The sequence below is a fragment of the Tenrec ecaudatus genome, chromosome 10 (assembly GCF_050624435.1).
Source record: "Tenrec ecaudatus isolate mTenEca1 chromosome 10, mTenEca1.hap1, whole genome shotgun sequence".
Taxonomy (NCBI): Eukaryota; Metazoa; Chordata; class Mammalia; order Afrosoricida; family Tenrecidae; genus Tenrec; species Tenrec ecaudatus.
In genome coordinates, this window is record NC_134539.1 from 78,894,821 (window position 1) to 78,921,704 (window position 26,884).

The window sequence follows — 26,884 nt, forward strand, 5'->3', positions numbered from 1 at the left end:
GAGGGAGGCGTAAGCAGGGAGGGTGGGAAAAAAATGAGGAGCTGATGACAGGCCCTTGGGTGGAGAGCGGATGTTTTGAGAATGATGAGGGCAACGAATGTACAAATGTGCTTTACACAATTAATGTATGTATGGATTATGATAGAGTTTTATGATCCCCTAATAAAGCAATTAAAAAAAGCAGATTAGGCACAGAGATACAATGGCTAATGGGGGCACAGGCCATGCGGAGGTCCCCAAGGAGGAACACGGCGCAGAAAGTTAGAGAAGTTGAGACAAAGAGATGGGGAAGCCCTTCCCTAGGGCTGGCAACCCGAATGTGTGTGGGTGACTGGCCACCAAAACAGTGCCAAAGAAATGTGTTCTTTGGAGGCAGCCTGCTGGGGTATTTGTTGGAGCACCGGCTCACCGGGCCCGGGTCCATCTAACTCGGGGTGCGGCCCCAGCTCTGCGTGGAGTTGCGAGGGGAGCCACTGGGAGGCTCACCACGAGGACAGCAGGGGGAAGGGGAGGACTGGATCCACCCCACACTTTAGGGATCTGATTCTTCTCACGATGCAGTTCACAATGCAAGTAGGGTTTACCAATTTTGCTCCCCTTTTAGTTCAGGCACAGGGCCCGGCACATGCACACCTGACATATGACAAAGTGGGTTCTCTTGCTCCTGAGGAAGTCTAAGGACTTGCCAGTAAGGAGAGGGAATGAATGTACAGGTACCAAGATCGATCACGTAAACATTTATTTATAAATAGGATGCATGCCTGTACCCCCCCTTCCTCCCGGCTTCCCTCCCAACTTGGCCTTGGCTTCTGACATTTTCACTCTGGAAGCCCTGCAGGGGTCCTGGATGGCTCACTGCTGTTCAGTCACATCTGCCCATCCCAGCTGGTCATGGGCAAGGACTCAGCACCCTCTGCTCAGTCATTCACGTCCAGATCAAATTCCGGATATAGCTCTTTGGTGGCGACGCCTCGGATCACAGCTGAAAGTAGACAGGCTTTTTGGTGGGAGCAAATGGGAGGGATTGGGCCCAAGCCCTGTCCGCACTGTCGCTGTCCTAACCCACGACCAACACTTGTGGCCTCAAGTTAGTGCTCACACCTGAACCTTCTTCCTTCTCTCGTTGGCTCAGGTAACTTCCTTGCTACCTCCCCTCTTATAGGGCTGTCCTGGCCTGCCCATGGCTGAGTGCCTACGTGTGCCATGCACGCTTCTCAGCACTTGACCAAAGGGCTGCCTCTGCCCTGACTGCATTTTTCAGGGGAGTGAAAGGTAGCTCCTGCGAGCCTTTCTTCCCACTGGACAGTGGGAGTCATCTGCCTAATGTGGAGCGGGCTCTCGTCCCATCCCTGCGACAACCCTGGACTCTCAGCATGCCTGTGTGCCAACCTCTGACCCATTCAGAGCCACAGGCCGTGCCGCTGCTTCCGCGGCTAGTCTCCTTTTCCACCGGCCCTCCCACCCCATGGGAAGAGCTCTCCTCAGAGCCCTTCCCTGACCACTGTGTCTCACCAATTGCTGGGCACCCTGTTCAAGCCTACCTCCATTTCTGCCCGTTATGGCCTTCCAAAGCACAGAACACACTCGTCATTAATTTTCAGGTGCTCATTTACTTATTGGTCATCTACACCCCGACTCCCACCACCAAAACCTAAGTGGCCCCAGCCCTGTCGAGAGCCTGGCATCCTCAATGACTACTCCCTGCATACACGGGAAGGCACAGGTGGCTGCTCCAGGTCATGCGACCTGGCAGTGAGAGGTCTCAAGCTGGGTTCTAACCACAGAGCTCATGTTCTTAACTACTAGCTACTCTTCGCTCCTACTCCCTTCCCTCCTTGTTTCCTCCAACTTGAGGACCCAGTCCCGGCTGCAGGCAGGCATTTCTGGAACGACTGCTGACACGCGTGCAGCAGCTGTGCAGATCACTGCACTAACATTCGGGTGCCCACCGGTCTGAGGCCGAGTGGGACGGAGCGAGAGGTTTTCAGGAGGCTGACCACACGTTTCCTTCCCTCCCAGTTGGGTGGACAGTGTGCCTGGCCCCCCTGCCCAGTGAGACATGTGTTCAAATACCACTTTGTGCCTCATAGGACTGTCCTGTGTAGAGACTGGGGCAGCTGAGAAGGGTGGGGGCGTTGTGTGCGCGCACGAATGTGCACATGTGTGCGCACATAGAAAGGCACGGGGGTAAGAGCTAGTCACCACCTGGGATGCGGGGACTCACGCCAGGCCCAGGCTGGGCCTCTGGAGCCCTGCTGCTCACCGAGTTTGCCCAGCAGCATCTGGCCCACATCCTTGATGTCATTGTACTCATGGAGCTGGGAGATGTGGTCCTGCAGTTCATCCACACTGTAGCCTCTGGGGAAGCAAAAGGGAGAGGCTCCTTCAGAAAGCAGAACGATGACCAAAGGCTCAGACATAACAAGCATCTGTCTAACAAGGTCCAACCTACTGGGTGCTTGGCACTGGGGACTAGAGTGGTGACAGAAAGACCCTGCCCCCAGGGGACTTACTGACGTAGGACAGGGGTATCTGCTTACCCCTCACTCCTAGCAAATGCTCCCTGTACCCTTAAGCAGCACTGGTCAATGTAGCTCTCATCATAGCTGAGTGGCTCAGAGAGGGCATGCGATCCAAGCTGACTAATCAGATCCCTTCAAATGTGAAGTGTCAGTTCGAAGACTGCCAAGTCTCTACCTTGTGCTGGAGTTCTGGTTTGAGGCCCCACCCCTCCCAGGCCTGTCAGCCTCCCTGTCTGAGAGGCCACCCACATACTCTCCATGCAGCGGCATAGCCTTGTTTTCCGCCAAACGCCTATGACTCAGTTTCAGTTACGGGGCACCAATTGAAAGTTACCCTAACCATGTCAAGGAACCCGATACAACATACTCAGCTCTGAACTGGGAGATCTCCTGGTCCAGCATGTCCCTCTTCTCCTTCAGTTTCTGAATGTCAAGCTGCTGAGGATCTTCAGAGGCCCCATCAGCCTGGCCAGACTTGGGAGATGGCCGCTGAGTAGCAGAGAAAGTCACTAGCTGAACGGACCACAATGATCTACAACGCCGAGCCTGCAAAGCTGTCCCTTAAGTCTTCTTTCCTTCTTATTGGTAGTAGGAAGCACCTTCCCCCTCAAAATGCTACATTTTCCAGCCTCCCTCCGAACTGGGTGTGGGCCCATGACTAAGTCCCAGCAAGGGAAAGATAATCAGAAACAATACATGCAGTCTCTTCAACCGGGAGAGCATGCTTTCCCTGGCCTATCCGCCTTTCTGGCACGTAGGGTTCAGGTTGGAGTGGAATAGCTATCTTGAACGATAAGTTAAAAGCTACATGTTGAGAAGTGACAGAAAAAGATTGAGGCCTGGGTTGCTCATGACTGGTCACCCCACGAGTATGTGGGGTTATCTTTTACTCCCAGCCGAACCCCATCCTAATAGGCCCACTCTAGCTGCCTGTCTGACGCTCGAGACTGCTTCAGGACACCTCTGTGGGTTCTGCTCTCACACTGGCTATGTCGCTGGGTTTATAATATTATGAGTTAACAACAAACTTTCCTGGGCCTACAACTCACCGTGGTCCTTCCCACCTCTCCAAGCCTGCAAAAGCTACTGACTGGCACAGGCTGATCGCCAGGAAATCCATGTGGGGTGAACGGTCTGCACAGGATGCACAAGGAGGTCCCAGGAGACAGGTGAGTTGGTGCCTGTTCTTAGGTCAGTGGCTTTTAATCAAGAATGAGTGAGCACTATGTGCCAAGCATGGGGACAGGCTCCCAGCTAGGGAGAAGACATCAAGCCAGTTTCCAACCTAGATGTGATGAGCCCGAAGCTACAGCTTCACAGGCTCCCCAGGTGATTCTTATGGGTAAGATTCTTGTATGTAGGCATCACCTCGGGAGCCTGTGCAGCTGTAGAGTTGGCTCCAGTTTTGCTGTCTGAAGCCGTCTGACAGCAGCACTTCAGGGGCTACTCAAGGGCTCTCTCCCTCCAGCACTGGCCCCCCTCTTCCTATTGCTGACAGAGGGCAGACGAGCCGGAAGGCCCTCACAGGGAACTTTTAACTTCATAATTACCTGTCCATTATTACAGAGCACAACGGACAGTCCTGCTTCAAAACATACTGAGACCAGTGTTGAACCGGTGGGTTCACAAAGGTATACTTATTAAAATAGGAACAAACATCTTATTCAATATGACAAGTACCTAAAGAAATAGACTAGTTACCATTCCTCTTAGAAATAAGGATGTGAAGGTCATGGAACGTGTAGCCGCGTCTCGGCTCTTCCTCCACTGAGCTCCGTATTTTATTATGTTCTGGTCACATGCCATCTTATCAGAAAGGCCTTCCCTGACCAACGCTGTCTAAAATAGGGCCACCTCCATCACTCCCCAGCCCTTTGCCACCATTCCTAATCGTTTTCAGGACAACCTGCAGAGCCCTGGCGACAGTGGGTAAAGGGTTCAGACACAAAGCAAAAGCTTGGCAGTTAAAACCCACCAGCTGTTCAGCAGGACAAGGTGGGAACGTCTGTTCCCTGAAGATTCCAGCCTTGGAAACCCCGTGGGGTGGCTTGGCCTTGCCTTTTGCGGTTGCATGAGCTGGAATGGACTTGAGGGGCAGTGGGTTTTGTTTTGTCACGACCTGATCTGCATTTCTCTATCATTTCCACTGCCTGCCTCACTGATGTGTAAACTCTGTAAAGGGTGGGCCCCTGTTTCATTTACTGCTGATTTCAGTGTGACAACAGCACCTGACACACAGTATCACTGCTGTGAGTCAATTCTGACTCCATAGCAACCTTACAGGACAACCGAGAACTTCCCCTGGGGGGTTTGGAAATGGTAACTATGGGAGCAGAAAGCCTCATCTTTCTCCCATGACACAGAATAGGCACTCAATCTTTGTCAAATGAAAGAGTGAGTGAGCTACAAGAGACACAAATACAAGCCAGCCATGCTCCTGGATGGCAGACTAAATGTAGAGAAAATATCCATTTTATCAAAAACACTTTATAGATACAATTTGATCCAATCCCAGCACAGTTCTTCAAAGAAATGGGAAAACGAATCACCAACTTTATGTAGAAAAGAAAGAAAGTCAGGATAAATAAGACATGGTTAAAAAACAAACTAGGTGGCCTTTCACTCCCACTTTAAAACTTATTACCCATAGTCAAGGTAATAAAAAAAATCTTGGTAGCTGTACAATACTACAACTTAGAAAAATACAAATAACCCAATCAAAAAATGGACACAAGACATGAACAGACAGTTTACTAGAGATGACATCCATGTGTCCAACAACCATATGCCGTGTTCATGTTCACTAACAATAACAAGAACAAACTGAAACAACTAAAGGATGCCACCTCACACCAACACTCTTCAAAATGAAACCAAAAACAAAATAATAAATTCCGGAGAGGATGTGCGAGATTGGAATGCTCATCCACTGCTGGTGGGACTGCAGAAAGACAATGGCAATCAGGATGGCAAACACAAGGACCTTATGATCCTGCAATCTCTCCACCGGCTATCTACCCTGAAAAAATAAAAAACAGACCTATGCACACCCATGTTTATTGCAGCCATTTCTATACTAGCAAGAGGACGGAAGCAATGGAAAACTCTGCTGGTAAAAGCGTGGATAAACAAACTGGCACATTCATACAAGGGCATATTCTATGTAGCAATAAACAAAGTGACAGCTCTGTCACACACCACAAAACTAGAGAACAATATGCTTAGTGAAGTTAGTCAATCTTATAAATATTTAGTGATATCATTATTATAAGGAAAGAAAAAGGAAAATTGGTTTTCATATCAAAGGTTAAGACTGAAGTTAAGGAGGCCAGGGGTGGGGTAGGGGCGGGGGAAGGACAGGAACTTATGGAGGGAGGGAGGGAGGAATAAAAAAACCACCCCCCCTCACATTTATGGGGGTCATGACTGATTTGATTTGGTGAGAAGGGCTGTGTAATGACACAGAATATGGTTTTCTTTAAAAAACCAAAATAAATAAAGTTAAATTTTTTTAAAAAATGAGAAAGAGTGAAGGCTTACAACCTTAGAAATTCCCGGATTCCTTACCCTTCGGATCTAAACATTGGGTCAAGTGGTTGTAAAGGAGGAAAAGTAAAACCAAAGTCAACTTGGATTCTTTAGTGACATACAAGTGCGTTTCAAACACATAAAAAAGGGTAAAATTTTAACTAATGAGCTAATTCTCAACTCAAACTCACAGTGACCCTAAAGGGCAGAGCAGAACTTACCCCTGTGGGTTTCCAAGATCATAATGGAGTAGAAAGCCTCATCTTTTTTCCCCCCTGAAGAGGGGCTGGTGGGTTTGAACTCCTAACCTTGTGGTTAGCAGCCCAACACAAAACCCATGAACTGACCAGACCCCCTTCATTCTGGTGTGAAAAGTTCAAAGAAGTACTGGGTCCTAGGGGAGTGGAAAGGGAAGGCTTCTCAGAGAAGCTGAACCCTGAAAGATGAGTAGGCAGTAGCTTGGCCAAAGGAATCCAGAGAGAGGAGGAGGAGGGGTGGTGGTGGTGGTGGTGGTGGTGTGTGTGCGCGCGGTTTCAGTGGGGTGGAATGGTAGGAGTGTGTGGTGAGACAGACCACTCTGAGAGCACGGTGCCACTGATGGGCATCCGGCTGGCGAGAGAGGATGCTGGCTTCTGGTTCTGGTTAAGAGGTCGAGTATGTTTTCAGAGTTGGTGAGCTGGATGGCAGAGCTATCCCCCCGCTGCCCCCCCTCCCCCGTAGGTGGCTATACATGTCCAAAGAGAGGCCAGGGCTGCAGAGCAAAAAGTAGGAGCAGGCAGGCAAGCAGGAAAAGAGGAAGGCAAGGAGACCAAGGTGAACCTTCATCAAAGAGGCTGAGACAGAGAGACAGCGAGAGCGAGAGCGAGAGCGAGAGCGAGAGCGAGAGCGAGAGCGAGAGAGAGAGAGAGAGAGAGCAGAGGGGACCAGACCTCAGGCTCTGGACTGAACTGGCTTCAAGAATTCTCACTTGGAAAAAGAGGGTGATAACAGGACCTGCCTCAATGGTTGCTGGCCAGATTCAACAAGATGATGTAGGTCAAGTAGCTGAGTAAAGAAAAAAAAAAGAAGCTGAGTAAAGATTTGTGAAAATTTAAAAAAAAAGGGTGGGGGTGGGGGAAGGAGTGAATCAGATGAATCAGAATGAATCAAGACACCATGCTGACAAGGAATCCCAGAGAAAACATAGGCTTCCTAATTTCTCTGAGAGAAAGCAATACCAACATATCCCCCAGCAAAGTACCCCAGGAGCAAGGCGTCCTACCAGCACGCTGGCAGTTGCTTACATGATGGACACAATCACACAACACCCCCTCCAGGGGGGACAGCGGTCGGTGTATGAAAATGATAATTTATAATTCATCACGGGGTCAAGAGGGTGGGAGTGGGGCGGAAGGAAAAAAAGGAGGAGCTGATCCCAAGGGCTCAATGGAAAGTAAACATCTAGAAATGAATGATGGCAACATATGTACAAATAGGCTTGGTGCAATTGATGTATGGATTGTTTCTGGTTTTTTAAATCATTTTATTGGGGGCTCGTACAACTCTTATCACAATCCATGCATGCATTCATTTGCTGTATAGATTGTTATAAGAGCTGTAAGAGCCTCCAATGAAATGATCTTTAAATAAAACAAACAAACCCCAAAGGAACAGCGAGTCTTTGAGGAAACCCAGGGTAGGGTGAAGGGTGAGGGAAGGAAGGCGTCCCCGTTGTACAAGTCGTTCCCCAGAGAAACAACGGAAAGGGTTATTAGGATGAGGACTGGAGAGGCCTGGGTCTGTTTACAGGGACGTCTGGGTGAGGGAGGGCATTACGGGGTGGGGTTGGGGTATCAGGCAGAGGATGGGATTGCCACAGGCTTTTCACTAAACTGGGTGGACTGCGGGGGGAGGGCAGGGGCTTGGCAATGACCTGAAGTTTCTTAGTTGGGGGAAGACTTTGAGGGGGGCCGAGGGCGGGCCCACGCCGCCGTCGGGGATGGGGAGCAGCCCCCAGGCGGCTTGCAGGGCCCAGGGGAGAGCAGGGTGGGTCGGGCAGCAGCAGTACTCACAGGGGATCGGAAGGCCCCGCGGCAACTTCTGGAGAGTCCGGGCTGAGACCTGTGGAGGAACCCGAGAGAAGCCGGGCTGGGCCTGAGGGGCTCTGGGGGCGAAGGGTGGGATGGGGAGCAGCAGTTGGGGCGTTGGAACGCTCAGGACCAGCTGGGGCGGGCGCGGTGGAGATAGACCCTCGGGAGCGCGGGCCCGAGCTCGAGAACGCAAACGTTTGGAGGGGAGTGGGGGGTCTGAACTGAAGGTGTTCTGTGGTGGAGCCGGCCATTTTTGTGGGGACAAGCAAGTCTGGGCCGAGTTGGAATGTGGAGTCAGAAAAAGGGCTCCTCGCCCACCTCCTGAGCCCCGGGGTCCCAGGCCCCCGTTTTGGTGGGGTCGGCAACATGGCAGCGCCCAGGGGAGGAACCAAGACAAAACCAGGAGGCGGCCCCAACAAGTTGCAGCATGTGTTGCGCGCGCACTCTGAAGGGAAACCACGCCCCATCCCGGGTTTCCCCGATAAGTGGGCGGGGCCAGAGGCTGCGCGCGCAGCCTCCAGGCAGGCTTTCTCCTCCCCCCCGGCGTGGGGTAGCCTGGCCACGTCCCCTGTTACGTCTCAACCATGCCCTCTATGACGTCTCTGTAACTAGCCAATCAGCTGGGAGCGCTTAGCCCCACCCACGGCTGTAGTTCCAGCTGCTTGTTTCTTGGATCAGTTGCTAAACTAGTCCGTGGCTGCCGGAAGCACTAGCTTACTGCTGCCGGAACTAGTGATGTGGCCCCGTTTTTCCCCGCCCCAAGAGGCGATGTCGGAAGAGACCCGAGAAATGAGATTGGCCAGAGCCAGAAAAAAGGTAAAAACGCTCTCGAGTCCCGGCTTCCTCGCCCTGCCAGAGAGCCCACCGACCACTGCACGGTGCCTCCGAGGCTGGGCTGTCCCCGCGACACAGGGGACACCCTCGGAGCCCTCTCGGGGTGTCTCTCCCGTCCTCTCGGCCAGTCCCGCCCCCTCGGCTGCCCAGCCCCTGCCCTCGCTGGTCCCTGCCGGGTGACTTTGGGGTGGTGATCTCTGGGTGGGGGTGGTCGGGCTTCGACCTCGTCTCCTGACATCTTAAAACACTTCAAATGCCGGCTCCTCAGCGCACCCCGAGACCCCCACCAACTATTGTTCCATGGCCAAGTTTGTGATGCCCCTGAGACGCGCAGAGTCCCCCGGGGTTCGGTTCTCCAGCCCTCTCAGTCCTGCCCCCTCGGCTGCCCAGCCCCTGCCCTCGCTGGTCCCTGCCCGGTGACTTTGGGGTGGTGATCTCTGGGTGGGGGTGGTCGGGCTTCGACCTCGTCTCCTGACATCTTAAAACACTTCAAATGCCGGCTCCTCAGCGCACCCCGAGACCCCCACCAACTATTGTTCCATGGCCAAGTTTGTGATGCCCCTGAGACGCGCAGAGTCCCCCGGGGTTCGGTTCTCCAGCCCTCTCAGTCCTGCCCCCTCGGCTGCCCAGCCCATACTCTTCTTGCTTGTCGCCCCGAGAAGACTTTGGGTCGGTGACCCCCAAGTTTCCGCCCCCGACACGTATGCCTGGTCTCCTCCCACCCTGAACCAAGCCTCCTTGGGCTCCTGGTCTCTTGGGACTTTGGTCTAGGTCCTATTCAGCCCCCCACCCCCACCCCCGCTTTCCCACCCCCTACCCCCTTGCCCCCCACCCAAGAGCCACAACTCCGTTGCTAAGGAGAGATGGAATGTAGTTATGTCATAATCCCCCTCTGACGTTCTTTACTGCCAAGGGCCTGGCCTTTGATCTTCAGACCCAGTCAGTTCCCTAGTGTCACCTGTCTGGTTTCACGAGTGGGGAGCATGTTTATAGTTTGAAGGGTGACCTGAGACCGAGAGGTTTCAGGCTCCCATATCCGTAGGCAGTGACAGTGTCAAAAACCCACCCTTCACCAGAAATTGGAGATGTTTACACATCACTGGGGGACAATGGAGAGAAGGGCTTGGTTTGGTTTTCCTCCCAGGTTTCTATCCTCAGAGATTCCCCCTACCCACCTTGCCCCCATTCACCATCTTACATTCGGATTCCTTGGGGCGGAGGATTCTGGGTTCTTGGGAGTGAAATCTGCTTCTGTAGAAGTCGGAGAGGTCCCAGGAAAGTGAACGTCATACCTTCGAAGCTTTCCTAAATCATCATCTGCTTAGGGTGCTCGCAAGAGGGCTTCGGGTATGAAAAGCCTCAGAACAAACTGATACATGTTTCTGCAGCATCCGGGTTTTTTTAAGCATCAGTGTTTTGTGATTCTCTGGCGCGAAAAGAAAAACCCGCTTCATGTGAATGCACTCAGGGACGCTATTTGCATACCTTTGTAACCCTGACACGAAGCTGGAGCTGCCCCGTCCACTTTGCACACACCCGGAGTGCGTTGCGGACTTCTGCCAGGAGACACGATGTGTAAGTCCTGGTGTACACAATTCTCGTTCATTTGATGTTTACTACTTTTGCTCGTGTCATGCTTACTTTCCCAACTCTACCGCTGGTTTTGCCCCATGGAAGCTATGGAATCACACCCAAAACACCAGAGCTTAGAGTTGGAGTGAGAAGACTGGGTTAACATTTCGTGATTGCCTTTCAAAAAAAAACAAAACAAAACTTTTTTTTAAAGCCATGTCATCTGTCACATCAACCTTTTTTGAATCAATGTTTTCCGTCACGAAAGGCAAATTAACAGCACCGTGTCGGGTTGCTGGCAGCATGACATCAGAGGGCTTGTCATAAACTGTGACGTAGGATATACGCACAGGGGCTTCTCAGTCACAGAAGCATGCCTGCTTGTCTTTCCCGCAGTTACGGGAGTATCAGATCAGAACAGGTAGAATTCCTGTTGAGGAACCATCAAAGAAAAAGACACGGAAAATTAAAAATGGAGCTAGCCCTAAATCAACATCTTCTGGGGACAGTAGCTCATCCGAGGAGGTGAGTCCCTGCCGGCTTGGCCCATGGCGGGTAGAGGCGCTAAAGCAAATGGGTGGTGGTTAGGATGTTGGGAGAGGGAAATGTCACTTACTAGTTAAAACTTCGGGCTCTGAATTCTACTCCCGCTGCTAGGGGTGTGATTTGGGGAAAACGCTTTAAACTCCTTGGGCCCCTCTTTCCACATCTGTAAAGTAAGAGTAGAATTGTGTTATGTAAATCTTTTCATATAGGGGCTAGTACAGAGCCAACATTCCATACGTGATAGTTGCTATTTGACTTAATGCTCTATGTTCTTCATCCCCAGCCACAAGGGGACGCCAAGCCAAGAGAAAAGCCTCTGGCCGTGAGGCTCTCCCTTTAGGAAGTGCGCAAAGGGCCCCAGGGTGTGCTGCAGAGTGCCCGGCACTAAGACGAAAGGATGTGGCTTCTGAGTCAGCTTGCCACCAGCTTGCCTGGTGGACTGGGAAACAATGGCTTTCTCCCCTGGGCCTCAGTTTTCTCATCTGTAGTAAGATGATGATACTTGTGGGACCAGATTAGTGTCTTTGAAAGTCTCTGTTCCCCGCCATCCCCCTTGTACAGTGGAATCTCTCCTCAAAGGTCCGGTTTTTAAAACAGAGCCGGGGATCTGCAGACCTGCCAGATTCATCCCCGGCAGCACAGACCCAAGGAGAGGAGGGCCCAATGAGCAAATTCACCAAAGAGCTCCATTCTTTAGCTGACCCCTCAGTGGGCCTTGACCACGTCTCAGTGGGCCTTTCTGCTCTTTCACATCGACTCCTGCCTCTGGCTGTCGAGCAGGGTGACGCAGGCTGTGGTGTTACAGCCCTCCCGGAGAGTCTTCAACATCCCACTCTCCTCTTCCTCCTCCTCCTCGGAGTTGTTTGCCTCTTCCTAAGCCAGTTCTCTCTCTCTTCCCCTTGCCCTTGTGTTTCCTTTCGCCTCCTGTAGATTGAGGACATTCTGAAGGTGCTGGTATCCGACCTTAACCGCTCCAATGGGGTAGCACTATCCCCATTGGACAAGTGGAAGGTGAGGCCGTGCCAAGATCTCTCTGCCTGCACGCTCTCCACGCTGTGCACGCCCCTGCGACTTTCTGCTTCGCTGCTGCTTTGCTTCTGGCATATTTTATGTTGCTGTCGTCATAACTCTGGCCTATTTATGTCCGCTTTTCGCCTGCTTGGTTGATGATGGTTTTGTATTGTAATTTACCTTAGACCCACATCTTTTGTCATCTTGGAGGGGGTGAGATGCAATCTTGAAGGTTCAAAGTAATGGGGGAACAACTTCCAGAGCAGAGAAAGTGGGGTTTGGACTTTTCAAGCCTCCAGCTGAGTGCTTTCAGGCTGGAAGAGCAGAAAGACCAAACACGAATCTTTGGATCCTGCCCTCCCGCCTCTAGTTCCAAAGGAAACTGGTAGACTCTGGAGAAGCATTTTTTTTTTTAAGATGAGCTTAATTCTTTCTAAAGTGAGTAGATGACATAAGATGGGCACACGAGTTTGCCTTCACAGTGCAAGCACCATGCTTGTCTGTCTGTGTGTGTCCCCTCCTTCCCCCAGAGGAAAGGACTTTTAACTAAACAGATGAGGGAGCAGGACATTCTGCCTCTGCTGATCAGTTAAAACCCAGCCGCACACGCATGTGCCCTGGGGTCTTGAGAGTCTGGAGGCTGGAGAAAGTCCACGATGGTGGGGGCAGGCCGCCTCTTCTGAAATTCTAAGAGAATGCAGTGATGTTTAAAAAGCCCAGCGGAGGGCTTTGAATGGGCTCGAAGCCAGCTTGTTTAGTGGTGGGTACCATGTGGTAAGTGGGGGATTTCAGGCAGAGGGGTGAACAGGTAGGGTACAGCCGTCTGCGCTCATAGAGGAAGGCAGAGAGCTGCAAGTGCCCAGGACGAGGAGACAAGCTCCTCCAGATGTGATGTTGGCAATTCCTCCCTGGCCAACTTGCTTAGGAGACTTCTGCTAAGCCAGAATCAGGCCGGTGCCAGGCCAGACTCTGCTAGGGATCCAGGCCAGCCTTAGAAAGATCGTTGATTTCTGTCACTAGTCAAAATGCTGGAACTGACACTGTGGCCTCTGAGGAGCGGCGGCATGTCACAGTGAGGTGGGCACAGGCCTACAGGCTTCCTAAAACTGGGTCTTGCTTTCGCTCAGTCAGTGACCCATGCTTAGTGGGTCTTAAGCGCCTGTTTTCTCCTCAGGAAAATATTAGGGTGCTCCAGTCGCTGGGGCTTCTGTGCTCGAGTTTTCCTGTCCTTGGGAACTGAAGAGTCCTGCGTCTGGCTTTGGCTGCTTTGAAACTTCTCCATCAGTACCTGTTTCCCTGGGGCCTGTGCTGGGGAATCCTGACCACCACAGAGATGTCCACAAATGGGGGATGTGGTGGGAGAAGAAATTTAAGACGGTGCATTCTGAAGAGGAGGAAACACTTTTTTTCCTACTTAATACTTAGTTATAAGACTTAAAACCACCGAGGTCAGGGGGTGGGGAGTAAGTTGTTTCGCAAAACAACCCTTGAAAGTTATGTAAATGTGGAAGGTACATGGAAAAACTGGAAAAAGTTAGGGGGAATTGATTTAATCTCATGCCTAGGCAACTGCTGAGTTCTTGTTATTGCTTATTGGACTCAGTCATAGAAGCTGGCAGTCCCAGGGTCAGAGGTCACAGCAAAGACAATTGGGCTCATCCTCAGGTTCCCAGGCTCTGTAGCAGTCACTCTGAGCAGGGAAACAGACTTGCCTTTTCAGAACCCAGAGCCATACAGTCGAGCAAACAGGCAGGCCTCTCTCCTGAGAGAGCTAGGGCCTCTTGCTCCCCAGCTCCAGCCGTGGCCAGGCGCTAGCTCCCTACCGTACTTCCCTCGTCAGGCTGCAGCTTGTCAGCCATCTTTCCCCTTCATGTCCACCTGCCCCTTTGGCTATCAGGAGATCTCTGGAGCCTAGAGGCTTGCACGGCATTTTAGGCCTGAGATTGGGCTGGAGCTCTGGTCAAGCAAGTGGGTCTGGGTAGGGAAGAGAGGGAGAGGCTTCTCACAGCTCCTAGTCCTAAATCCTAGGATTGGTCTTCTCTAAGTGCTGTTCACGGGAAAGAAGAACCCTCACGTCCTCCAGGATGACACGAGTCAGTGGGCAGTTTCCCCTTTTGGCTTCTGAGGCTGTTTCTGGGTTGGATAGATGTTTCTGGAACTGGAAGGTGGGAGTGGGGATCATGACCATGTGGCGGCTATGGTGTATTTTCTTTTAACCTCCAGAGAGCAGAAAGAAGCTTCCAGTTGAGCATCTTCTTGCCGTGTGCAGCTGCTGCTTTTGAGTGGTGGCTGTCCAGAATGTTGGCGAGTGGCGTGGTTCAGCCACATCCACACTCCACAGTGGCTCCCAGCATGTGGGGCTGTCACTCTGTCTGCAGCAACGCCTGCCCTCCCCGCTTTGTACCTCTGTGTTCATCCATGGGGGTGACATGCCTTCTCCCCTGCATGGCCTCCTGACCCCGTGCTCTGCTCTGCGACAGGTACCCCGAGATCACACCACCACTCCTTCCGTACAACCTGCTAATGCTGCTGCATCACCTGGTAGTGATGACAGCAATCCATCCAGACAGAAGCCTAGAGCTGTAGCTGCGTCATCTGGGCACCCTGCTCACGATGCCATGTCACCTGACAGTGACACCAGCAGTCTTTCCAGCTCGGATTCTAGTCATACTCTCGTACTGACTCCAAACCAGGACTCGACACTCATGCCTTCAGACCAGGACACGACGCCCCAGGTTTGTGCCCCTGGCCCCCATTACCTGTTGGCCCACTGTATGCTCACCCTCAGCCCCCTGCTCAAAGGACCGACTTTGGATTTTCTGCTTTTCAGCTAGCTTGGTTCCAAGAGCCCAGAGTTCTTCCTGAGGCCCGGGGTTCAGGGTGGGGGTGGGGGTGGGAGACACCAAGACTGAGGTTGGGGGAGGCAGATGTGCTTGGGAAGGAGCTTGGCTCACCTGCTGCTGGGCAGCGCTCACCAGAAATTGAATGGCTCTTCTGTGTGTTTTTTCCCAAACAGAATCTAAACAATGGTACCAAATCCATGGATGAAAAGCTGTGAGTGTCCCCCGTGGGGCAGCAGTCCCCTTGCTGAGGGCGTTGGAGCATGCCCCTGCCCTCTCATTCCCAGTCACGTGACCTTTCCCCCAACCCTCTGTGTCTCCTCCCCCAGGCCTTTGTCATCTACTGAGAGCCTGCGTCAGATTTCGGAACACCTCAATGGCCTCATATCTGAGGTACCTCAGAACCTGGGGCCTGGGCATGGGGAGCAAGAAAGGAAAACTGCCCGTCAATGAGTGGGGTCAGGCTACAGCGTGTGGTTGAGTGGTCTGGGGGCCGGCCGTTCTGCTGGGGAATGTTTGGCAAGTCGCTTCTTCCAGAGCCGCCTCTTTGGAAGCAGTTGAACCACAAGCTGGGTGCCGCCATTCGTTCTTGCTGCAGAAAGTTCAGGATGACAGCTGCTTCATGGTGGGAGTGGGATAGAGTTAAGAACCAGGAAACATGGATGCCAGGGCTATTAAGAAGTTGGGTGGCGAGTCAGAAGAGACAAGCATGCCATTGGGGCAGAGATGCAAGCAGGCGGGCGTGGGCAGGCTCAGAGCAGTGCTTCCCTAAGTGGGCCACCCGGTGCCTCAGTTGGGGTGAGGGCCGGCACTGGAGCGATCCAGGGTGGGCTGCAAGAGCAGACACCTGCCCATTATCTGGAATTACAGGCTGTACTGCAAAAGGGTTTCATTGCCTGGGGGCCTCGGAGTCACTTGTTCTGAACTTGGTTTGGGCACCTCTGGCTTAGACAGGTAGGGGGGTCCGCGAGCATCTCTAAGTGAACTCTCCTTTCTCCTCTAGTCGTCCTATGTCAGCGGACAAGGCTTCACAATATCCAGCATGAAAGAGCTGGAGGTAAGCACCTCTGAACGGTGCCAGCCCCTGTCCACTCTTCTTCCAACGGGGGCTGGGTGCTCCCTGTCACCTGAGACAGCTGATTAACCCCACCCCCCTCAACCCTAATGATTACTCTCTCTACCTCTTCCCTCAACCCTCCTCCGACTCCTCCTTTCTGCATGTGCCTCAGAACCGGTACCAAGAACTTTGTAATGCGTTGGAGTCCAGTAATTTTACAAACAAACAGCTCAGTAACAACATAGAGGAACTGGTAAGAGTCTAGTGGGGTCTCTGATTCCATACTGCCAGTCTTGGGCTCCAATGCCTCTTTGGGGCTCAGAAGAAAGGGGATGGGGAGTCCCTGGCACCAGGGGACACTCGGGTTGCCAGGGGCCTCCGGCTCAGCTGTGGAGCCCAGAGTGCGGAGTGCACAGCAGGCTGCTTCTCTCGACTCCCGTTCTATCCCACTCTCTCTCCTCCAGGCACCCCACCCGGGGCGCCCCTCTTTGCCTCTCCTTGGAAGCACTAACCTGCCTGGTGTCAGGACCCCTGTTTGACAGGACCCCTGCTGACCCGTCCCCTAATTTGCCCTCTTGTTCAGCCTTGGACAAGTCACCGCTCCTCCCTGGCTTGCCGTTTCCCATGTAGGTGGAGCTAGATGGTGTCCAAGGTCTCTTCCACCTTAGGAAAGAGAGCGTTACATGTGTTCTGGAATGTGCACGTCAGTGATTAGGGAGCCGTGGCTTCTTTCTCTTCCCCTGCCCCTCCCGTTGGGAAGGGCACCTGGTCTGCAGTGTGTGCTCCGTAGACAGTGTTGAGTGACCGCTCTCTTCGCAATCACAAGCTGGTGGGAGAGTAGCCTTTCCCAGACGCCATGACCATGAGAAAGACCCATGTTCTCTCTGGTCGGGGACTGGAAGAGACCCGGTCAGTGCCAGGGCTGAGAACCATTCCTTTAGGGCTCCTTTCTGACCCCTAGCCCCCTTCCTCCTGGGTCTGGGGTCAGACGTGAAGGAGTCACTTGGCTTTTGTTTCTGCCCACAGAAGCAACAAAACCAGGACATCATGGACCAATGGGAGAAGGTAATGCGGTTTGCGCAACACGCTGCTGAAGGGTGCGGGGACGGCCTCGGGCTCTGTAGCCCACTCGAAGGGGCAGGAGAGGAAGGGCTCCCTCCTCTGCCTCCCCTGCCCCTGTGCACACACACGGCCCCTGGTCTTTGGCGCTGGCATCAGGCTTGTGGTATGCACTTTACCAGTCTGTCTTGGACGCCTCTCAGTTAGGGGTGCTTTCTCCCTTGCCCTGCAGGATAAAAAAGAGTATGAACAGAAGATGATGAAGGAGCACGTTGCTCTCAGGCAACAACTGGAGGTGAGGATGTTGGGCGGCATCCTCTCAGACCTTGTAGAAACCAGGCCGCTGCCTCTAAAGACCTGCTTGGTCTGTCTTTCCCAGGTTCATATACAGACTATAGGAATATTGGTTCAAGAGAAGGGTGACCTTTATTCAGCCTTGTACCACACCCAGAATGCCGTCAAAAGGAAAGAAGGTGGGAACCCAGGGCAGCCCCCATTCCCCCTCCCCGTCAGGCCTCCAAGGGTCTTCTCCATCTGGGCCCCCTTCTCCGTCTTCCTCTCATTCCAGGGGAGCTCGAGGAGGCTCGCTACCATCTGAGGACTTGCCGGCAGCGCATGGGAGACCTGGAGCGCGCACTCTCCACTGTCTCCGAGCAGCACCAGCAAGCCAACAAGGTGAGCCCACCTGCCCAGGGCGCACCATGGGGCATTCTTGCTGCGTTCCTCCTTGGGCTGTTAGTACCAGCCTGAGGATGCGGGTGGGGAGCACTGCCCGGGGCTGAGTTGGGGGAGGTGCTGTCACTGAGCAAACATTGCATCCAGAGTGGTATGGGGGTGCAGTGCTTGGGCTCTGAGGGTACAGAACACTGCACTGGCTTTAGTGTGTGCTTGCTTGTTGTGGGTGGGGAAGGCTCGCATGCGCGTGCGTGAGAAAGAGCGACACACACGATATTTCTGAAGATTGTATGGGAAGAGGCATGAGATGGCTGGAAGACGGTCCATCTCTCCACCGGCTGCCTTCTGAACCTGATGCATGTATATCTGTTTCCAGAAATGAACAAAAAGTTTAAATGACAAACATGCCATCCCTCTGCTCCCAGCCCTAGGGGAAACCCGGGTAATAGAGGCAGACAGAGCAGGCCTGTCACACCCCAGCCTGCCGGTGTGATCTGGACACTAGTAACTTTGTTTGTCAACGGAGCCAGTGATAGAAAGTCCTCCTTGGATCAGCTGGGGTTGTGCTGGTGAGGTGTTAGAGAGGTGCTGGTGCCGACGAGAGCACTCTGGATGCCTGCCCTGCAGAGTAGTGAGGATGCTCATCATCCGTAGGAGCAGCAATATGCCCTGGCCTCTCTGGGCCGCTGTGAACCTACTGCAGAGCCAAGCTCTCTTGAGCTGCCCCGTCCATCCTTACTGAGTGCTTAGTGAAAATAAGCAAGGACCTCATGGGCTCAGAATCGCTTTGGGAGAGCGTGAAAAAAGGCAAAGTGGGATCCAGATGTGGTGCAGTGACTGTTACTAGGGCTACCAGCAGGTGTGGCCCACCTGCCCGCCAACTCTGGCTCTGAACTTCCTGTGTCTTCCAGAGTAACAAGATGTTAACCCAGGAACAAGATAACCTCAGACTGCAGTCACTCAAACTGAGGTAGGATGGGGTGGACTAGAGGGTGGGATGACAGGCCTGGGGGAGTGGGTGGGACATGAGGCAGAGCCAGGCTCTGGTTCCATGGTACCAGATGCCTGCCGTGGCCGCAGACACCGCATGTGACCCTCCCAATGCCGCTGTTGAGGGTCGAGCAGTGAAAGCGCTCCTTCCTGCCCTTCACTCTGCCTTTGCTCTGTCTGCTCGCACCGGCCTCAGTGCTAAAAATGAAGACCTAGCCCAGCACAACTCAGAACTGATAGAGCGAGTTGACCTTCTGATGAAAGAGAAGACAAGCCTTCAGCTTGAGGTGGAGGACATGAAGAAGAGGATTGAGATGTCGGAGCTACTGATCCAGCAGGTGAGCGCCTGGGAGCTCCAGGGCTCGCCCTCTAGGGCCAGAGCTAGCCAGCCTCGCCCTCCCCGCCAACCAGATGCTGGGGAATTTGGACCCTTGTTGTGGCCCTGCCATTGGCTCTCCCCCAGGAAGAGATGGAGGAGCCGCCTTTCTCTGCCTGGCCTCCCCATCTGACACCACTTTCTCCATCCAGTACACCAGTGTTGATGTCAACAAGGTGATCCAACAGCTCCAGTCAGATAAAGAACAGCTGGAGAAAGAAAGGGAACAGGTGAGACCTTGAAGAGGGAAATCCGGGGAGGAGGACCCTCGGTGGCCCCAGGTGGTTGGGAGCAGGTGAGGACCAGTGGCTGCCCCACCCCGACCCCCATCCCCACCCCCTGCCGCCAAACTTCTGTGCCCCTTCTTGCAGCTCAAGGGGACTGTTAAGCTGCTGCAGAAAGACAGAGATCATTACCTTGAGACTTTGACAAACGAGAGCGCTGTGTGGCAACAGAATATGCAGCAACTGTCAGAGCAGGTGAGGTCTGACTCTTCACCCCCCCACCCCCCCACCCCCGCCCCTTCATCTTGCGAGGCTCTATTTGCTGAACTCTGAGATGGGAACCAAGGCACTGTCTCTGGTGCGCAGCCAGAGGGCGCTGTGTCTGTGTCTATAGACGGTCTTCCTTTGGAGTAGTTGTAGATTTGCCCCCAATGGTGCTGGCAGTACAGCGCTGCCATCACCACCTCTGCCTCGTGCCCGGTTTCTCCGATTCTGCACCTAATGCAGTGGATGAGCTAACAGTGCCACAGTATCCATAACCGAAGTCCCTCTGCTGCGAGGGCCCAGGAGGCATATGGTAGCCGGCTGGGGTGTTGTTTGGTGAGGTGGAGGGAGTCAGGGTATGTGAGTTCCCTTGTAGAGGGGCACGTGGGAGCCAGGATCAGGGGTCCAGTCTCTGCCAGCCCCTTGTCATGTGCTCTTCCACCCTGTGCTCGGGCAGGTGCAGACATTGAAAGAAGAGAAGAACAAAAGTGTGATTCAAGTGCAGGAGCTGGAGGCCAGCTTGGCTGAACTCAAGAAGCAGATAGGTGGGCTGGGGCTGAAGCCTGAGAGCCGGGACTGGTGGCAGGAGGGCTGGTGAGGGGAGCTTAGAAACCCCAGGGTATTTATGGTGAAGGAGAAAACAGCCTGTACCTGGAGTTGACAGTCACTTGGTGTTGACCGTCCGTGGGGCCATCTGCAGGGGGGAGGGGGGGCATGGAGGAGCCTCGGTCACCGTTGCGTGGGGCCTCAAAATGAGCACCGTGTTGGAAAGTTCTCCTTCAATGCTGGAAAGGCTGACCATCGTATAGCTGCGTGGTTACTAGCGAGGGACTGAGGTACTGGACTAGGCACCATGCACCAAATAGAGGCCTTTTTGAGCTGAGAGAGGCAAGAAGCCCTTACTGTGTGCTTCCTTTCTTAGCTGCCCGCCCTGCGGGGCCTGCCTTAGAGGAAGCACAGCAGCTTCAAATAGAGACTGAAACACTTCACGCAAAGATAGCGGAGCAGAGAGCGCAACTGGAGTTGCAGCTGAAGGAGAAGGAAAACCTGGTCCTTGCGAGTCGGGAGCAGGAGAAGCAGATGAGGGAGCTTGAGCGCATTGCGGAGTTGTGGCGCCAGCAGGAGGCAGATCGGAGCAAGATTCTGGAGACCATGGAGAGCAACCAAGCCACCATCAACATCACCCTCACCCAGAACAATGACCTCAAGGAGCAGCTGGCTGAATTGCAAGACGGGTTCATAAAATTGGTGCGTAGCCTGCCTTCCTCACCGTGCCTTGTCCCTAACCCCCTGGGCCTTTGCTTCCCCATCAGTCAAAGGAGGTCTCTGTTGACGTCAAGTGAAACTGTGCCCACGATGACATCCCAAGAGCCAGGGCGCCCTGCTCAGCTGGTGGGGGGCGGGGCGGGGCTGTGTCCACCCTGCCTGAGCTTTGGGAGGTGAGTTGGCTGCTGATTACCAACCGAGACGCTGATGCCTCTCTCTCTGCAGACTAACGAGAAACTGGAGTTGACTACTTCTCTCCAGTCGGAGCAGCATGTCAAGAGGGAACTGGACAAGAAGTTGAGCCAACTTCAGGAGAAGCTGGGTGACCTGAAGCAGACGGTAACCCACGGCCCCGCCTTAGGGGAGGAAGAATGCGGAGCCAGGACCAGGCCAGCCAGCTGCTGCAGTGTGGGGGAGGGCCATGGGACAAGTGACCACAGAACCCCACGGAATCCATGACTTTCTATTATCTCTGCCCTCTGGCTCTTAGAGGCAGCAACCCCAGGCCATAGGCCGTCATACTAGCTAGAGGCCCCGAGGCCCAAATTACAGGTCAAGAGATGGTGGCATGACAGCAGCTCCTTGGATTCAGGCCTACACTTGACTTTTTGTCCACGGGAGTCTCGTCACTTTGCTTCAGTTTTAGCTCCCTTGGCTGCTTTCGAGGGTGATTGGCAGTCTCCTCTTGAGAGAGCCGTAGAGAATTCAGAGAATGCAGGCCCAAGCGTCAGGCACACTCTGAACGTGACCGGTGGTGGCTCTCTCCACTTTTCTGGCTGCCGGTGGCTTAGTTACAAGGGTGAGAAAGAAGGCTATGAGATGTGAGGCTGCGTGAAGGCCTGGCGCTCTGGGCAAGCAAGAGAGACCAACGCTTAGGCTGTAGAACAAGGAAGCAGGCCCTGGGCAGGCAACAGAACCCCACATGCCTGCCCCGAAGGAACTGTACTGTCCTTCCCCTGCCCATGTTTCGGCTTGGAAGCTGAGAGCAGGAAGGCTACTGCCCCTGCTCGCTCTGGGTTACTCACACCTGTGTGTCTCACAGGTGGAAGCCAAGAGTCAAGAGGCTCAGGGTCTGCAGGAGCAGCGAGACCAGTGTATGAGCCATCTGCAGCAGTACGTGACCGCCTACCAGCAGCACGTGGTGTTATATCAACAACTGGCCCAGGAGAAGGAGGAGCTGAGCAAGCAGTTACTGCTGCAGGCCCAGCATGAAGGCACCCCGAATACGATGGAGGCTGATGTGATCTCCCAAGAGGTGCAGGAGACATGGGTGCTGGAGCTGCCCAGTGCTGAGAAAGAACCATGTGAGTGGAGGCCTGGTGAGCCCTGCCCTTTCTCATACTCTTCCCTGACCCTCTAGGAGCACCCGGAAGCTGCCAGCCAACAGACCCTGCAGCTGCAGGCCCCGGCCAGCCCCAAGGCTCAGCTTGAAAAAGGTAAGCGCCTCACTGTCCCTCAGGGAGCGGAGGAGGAAGGCTGAGGAGAGAGGGGACTTTTCGCTTGGAGCAGCGGTTCTCAACCTGTGGGTCACAGCCCCATTACCCTTTCACAGGGGTTGCCCAATTCACACCGGTAGCAAAATGAAGCAGCAATGAAAATAATGTTATGGCTGAGGTGTCACCAGGACATGAGGAACTGGATGGAAGGGTGCAGGCTTGAGGAAGGTGGAGAACCCCTGGTGTGGAGAGTGGAGCTAGAAGAGGCCTTTAGGGAAAGGGATCGTTTTCCCTGGGCAGGGGTTCTCCACCTTCCCCAAGCCTGCACCCTTTCATCCAGTTCCTCATGTCCTGGTCACCCCCAACCGTAACATTCTTTTTCGTTCTACTTCATCACTGTTGTGTGGCTACCGTTATGAATCAAGCTCAAAGGGGTCGCGACCCACAGGTTGAGAACCGCTGCCCTGGAGGGGGCTGGCCCAAGGTGGCAGTGAGTCGGTGAGAGAGATTCCCCGGTCCATCCACCCCCCCTTTGGTGGTGGTCTGAGGGTCCCCGCTGGCTGCGCCCCCACAGGAGCCACACCGGCTGATCACAGGAGGGAGGAGCGCGCTCCGGAACCAGCACAGAGCATCCCTGAAGACATGGATAGTAAAGAGGCCCAGGTGAGCTCCTCTGCGCACCCCTGCTCTCAGCCTTCTGACTTCTGTTCCCTGCACCTCCCTGGGATCAGCCCCTCCTCGGAGGAACATGTGAGCCCTGGGGCTGCTCCTGCCAGCCTGCCCAGTTGTCCTCCTGAGCACTCTGCCAGGAAGTGCATACCCACAAGCCTTACCTGCAGGTGGCCTTCCTCAAAGCGGCTCTAAGCAGCGCAGAAAAAGAGCAGGCCCGGCTGAGGGAGGCACTCAGAAATCAAGAGTTGCGCTGCCAGCAATTGACTCATTTGGAAGCCCCGCTCCCTGGGACTGGGAACAGCCCATCCGGGGAGACCCACCAGAACCTGCAGGAAGCCATGGAGAAGCTACAGGTGAGTGAGTGAGTCCAGGCCGCCTGGCCTTGGCCCAGCGGGTGGGGGCAGGACGCTGCTGTCCCCTGACCCTGTGTGTGGGTTCCAGGAGCGCTTTTCCGTCGTCATGAGAGAGAAGGTAGACTTGCAGGAGCGCCTGGAGCAGCTGGAGCACCGCTGTGTGCAATTATCCGGAGAGACTGACACTATTGGTGAGTAGGGGACTGCCATGGGTGTGGGCAGGATGGGTCCGAGGGAACCCAAGCTTCTGAGTTGTGGCCCCTGCCCGCTCCTCCCTCTCCCAGGTGAGTACATTGCCCTGTACCAGAGCCAGCGGGCGGTGCTGAAGGAGCGGCACCGCATTAAGGAGGAGTACATCAGCCGACTGGCCCAAGACAAGGAAGAGATGAAGGTAGGGGCCTCTGCTGAGTCTCTGTGGGCGGCTGAGGGGCCAGGCCGGGGGTGGGGGTAGCCATGCTGAGCACCTCTCCTTCCAGTTAAAAATGCTAGAGTTTCAAGAACTGGTCTTCCAACTGGTCAATGAGAGGAACGAGTGGTACCAGAAGTACCAGGCCTTATCCCAGAAGATGGCTGTTGCTACTGGACGCACAGCAGAATTCCTAGATCTTGGAGGGGCCTATGGCACAGGTGAGTAGTGACCTGGGAAAGGGAGAGGAGGGGGGAGGCAGGCAGAAGCAGGGGTGAATGTGTGCACATTGCTCAAAGGCCTGCCTCTCTCCCCAGGCTATCAAGAAGTCAGCCTGGCTGAGGCTGAGGAGCCCTTGCAGGGAGAGGCTTTCTCAGGCTACGAAGCCTCAGAAAATTCTACTGCACAACAGATCATGAAGCTGCTTAAGGAGATCCAGTATCCACAGGATCACCCAAGTCTGGGTGACAATCCCTGTATTCCATTTTTTTATCGTCCTGATGAAAGAGATGAGGTTAAGGTCTTAATGATCTAAGCCTTACACTGGGGTCGGGGACTTGTCCCCTTCCACAGCACCCTCACCTGGCCCCCACCCCATCCTTCCTCCTTTGCTGGGGTGTACATGACACAGGAAGTGAGACGGGTATGCCAGCGTGAGGCCATAGCCAGGCTCGCTTATCTCTGTGATTAGTTCAAGAAAGTTAAGGAATAAAAAGACAGCAAAAAAATGTAAAAATAAGAAAAACAAAAGATTTAAAAACAAAGAAAGTTAAGGAAATGAGGCAGGCCTCCCTCTCGGGGTCTGAGTCACTTGACTCAATGGGTTTTTTTGTTTTTTGGGGGGTCCCTTCTTTGTGGGGTTGCAAATATCTAATATATCAAGACCTGGGTGTAGGCATTTCTATTGGAAACTGGGGCGAAGGTCTCTCTTGGTGGGTGGAGGGATATGTTTATTTAAGTCGGGAGGCCTGGGAGCTATTTAAGGGGAGGGCAAAAAAAATTTTTTTAATAAAATTTTTTTAAAGGGGAGGGCTTGGGGACATCCATAGGAATCACTGAAGAGTAGGGGCGTTAGTGACACACTTGAAGTGATAGACACATATTCTGAGAAAAGGAATCCACATGTTTATAATGGTAACATCTAGAAAAAGGGCTCTCTGTTCCATCACGCCATCCGGGGTATAAATAAAAGTTTATTTAACGTGCAGAAGGGCTTGTGTTCCGGAGACTCAGTAAGCGAAGGGAAGGCTAACGAGAGTGGTGTCTCTGTAAAGTCGCATCCAGAAGGAAGAGTGGCACTGACTAGCCAGTGAGGGAAAGGACAAGGACGTGTGGAAGGCAGCACCCCAGGAGGGAGCATTGTATTCCATCGACGTGATCCGCAGACTAGCGTTTAAGGTGGCGTTTAGCAGACAGACGGGCCCCTGCCCCATGGACTCCATAAGCAGAGTGACATTGATGTCTGGAGTGACAGTGACCAGATGGACTCAGGACGCGAAGTAAACCCCTATTGAATGACTCAGCAAGAGAGACAGAGCGAGAGAGATGTAATGTGTAACAGAGACTCAAGGGAGGAAGGAGCCCTGGTGCCGAGGTGGTTGCAAGGTCAGCACTTTGAAACCCCCAGCTGCCCTGCAGGGAGCAAGACAAGCTCTCTCCTGCTCCCAGGGAAGAACTCAGAGTGTTGCAGCCTGCCCGGTAGGCTGGCTATGTCGCAATGGACTCCCTGGCAGTGAGTTGGCTTTATAGATCCCAAGACAGCAGCTCCAGCACGCAGCAAAGGGCAGCGCAGGGAGAAGGGCAGGTGTGGAAGGAGCAACCGTGGTCGAAGGGAAAGGCTTGGAAAAGAATAGGGAGGAATAGCTTTGAGACTGAGGGACTCCCCAGAATCTCCATCAAAATTCAGAGGGAGGCCTGGAGGCGGAGGGGCTCACCTGAGAGAGGATGTCTGCGGGTCCTTCTGTTCCAGTGACTCGCCCTTTCCTGAGTAGAGGGGTCCTGCGCATTCCTTCAGACTGTCTGGCGGTGATTTGACGTTCGTTGAGGGGAGCATGTGAACTACCCCACCCTATCATTGTGTTGCTGTGGAGTGGGATTCACAGCATAAAAGCAGCATTTCTAACTTCACCGCTTGGTGCAGCTGCTCTTGGGGCTCCTTTGGAAACCCCTGGCTCACTCCCAACAGGGCCCGCCACCCCAATCTCATTAGTCATTCCCCATCTTTCCTACACTGATTTGCAGCCTCTCTGTATGGACTTGCCTATTTGGGGGTGTAAGTCCCTCTTCATTTTGATGATGCCCCCTTCATTGAATAAAGGTTCCCTATGAGTTGCCCCCCCAAATTTTGGATGCCTTTCCCTTTGAGAGAGCACCAGCTTAATCCTAAGCACTAGGCCACCAGGGAGGAGATCCCCTTTGATTAAAAGAGGACCAGGGAATCCCACTCACACAAGGAGGAGGCCTTCAAGTTGAAGGGACACTCACATTATAAGCACCTATGTAAAGGGCAGGTCACTGGACCCTGGAGCACACCTTCTCCGACCTCCCCAGCCAGGGACGGGCGAGGCTGGTGGTGGGTGGTGGTGTATGTATATATTGTATGTGTATATTCCAAAGACTACAGGCCTCCTGTGTCGTAAAGAGGGAGCTCGGAAAACGGGAGTGAGGGTCTAAGAGTTGGGGTGTGGGGAGAGTTATTTATAACAGGAAGGAAGTGGGGATGGGGTTTGAGTGCTCTAGTATTCAACTCTTGATTATTTTGCTTTTTAAAATTCTGGAATAAATATTTCACCACTACTAGGTCTTGGGTCCTGGGATGTGTGGAGGACGGAGCTGGGGAGCCAGTCTGACCAGCAGAGGGCAGTGTATTTGAAGACTGCTCAGGGAGATGGTTGGGAGATCTTGTAGGCCTGGCCCCTGGAAAGCAGCTGGGTGAAGCCTGGGGACTTCCAGGATCTGCCATGGAGGCTGTAGGAGGCAGTCCTGTCTAATAATGGCCAACAGGCCCACATTTGAGACAGAAGGATCTCATCCTAGGAAAGAGAGGCAGAAAAAGCCCGTCTTTGCCTCTTCCTGCCCCAGGGCTGTCCCCCTGCCTGCCCCTGGTAACCTACTGTCCTGTCTCCCCTTCCAAGCGGCCGCCCAAGCCCCACGTCCGCCCTGTAAGCTGACTTCCCGCCCACAG

The 26,884-nt window shown here is 53.6% G+C and overlaps 2 protein-coding genes across 6 annotated transcripts; one reads left to right on the forward strand and one right to left on the reverse strand.

The window, feature by feature from the left end:
• Positions 1-708: 708 nt before the first annotated feature.
• On the reverse strand, positions 709-8,552 carry SWI5 (SWI5 homologous recombination repair protein). Of its 2 annotated transcripts, XM_075560713.1 has the most exons (5): positions 8,438-8,552; positions 8,102-8,150; positions 2,890-3,011; positions 2,264-2,358; positions 710-982 (listed from the first exon to the last, which is right to left on the reverse strand). In XM_075560713.1, the coding sequence occupies exons 1-5, from the start codon at positions 8,485-8,487 to the stop codon at positions 918-920; spliced, it is 381 nt and encodes a 126-aa protein (XP_075416828.1). In that variant the 5' UTR covers positions 8,488-8,552; the 3' UTR covers positions 710-917. The 2 variants fall into 2 exon arrangements, with proteins under 2 accessions (XP_075416827.1, XP_075416828.1); XM_075560712.1 differs by lacking the exon at positions 2,890-3,011 and having other exon boundaries at positions 709-982; positions 8,102-8,547.
• A 238-nt stretch (positions 8,553-8,790) lies between these two features.
• Positions 8,791-24,910, forward strand: GOLGA2 (golgin A2). Of its 4 annotated transcripts, none has more exons than XM_075560714.1 (27): positions 8,864-8,935; positions 10,342-10,528; positions 10,922-11,050; positions 12,002-12,082; positions 14,563-14,817; positions 15,099-15,136; positions 15,252-15,315; positions 15,926-15,979; positions 17,006-17,044; positions 17,271-17,333; positions 17,418-17,511; positions 17,607-17,713; positions 18,625-18,683; positions 18,900-19,041; positions 19,232-19,309; positions 19,451-19,558; positions 20,025-20,112; positions 20,490-20,815; positions 21,059-21,172; positions 21,876-22,088; positions 22,194-22,269; positions 22,844-22,932; positions 23,109-23,294; positions 23,383-23,485; positions 23,579-23,685; positions 23,771-23,921; positions 24,000-24,910. In XM_075560714.1, exons 2-27 carry the CDS (start codon positions 10,412-10,414, stop codon positions 24,233-24,235), a joined length of 3,117 nt encoding a protein of 1,038 aa, XP_075416829.1. In that variant the 5' UTR covers positions 8,864-8,935; positions 10,342-10,411; the 3' UTR covers positions 24,236-24,910. The 4 variants fall into 4 exon arrangements, with proteins under 4 accessions (XP_075416831.1, XP_075416833.1, XP_075416829.1 ...); XM_075560715.1 differs by having other exon boundaries at positions 24,018-24,910; XM_075560716.1 differs by lacking the exon at positions 10,342-10,528 and having other exon boundaries at positions 8,791-8,935.
• Positions 24,911-26,884: the final 1,974 nt, after the last annotated feature.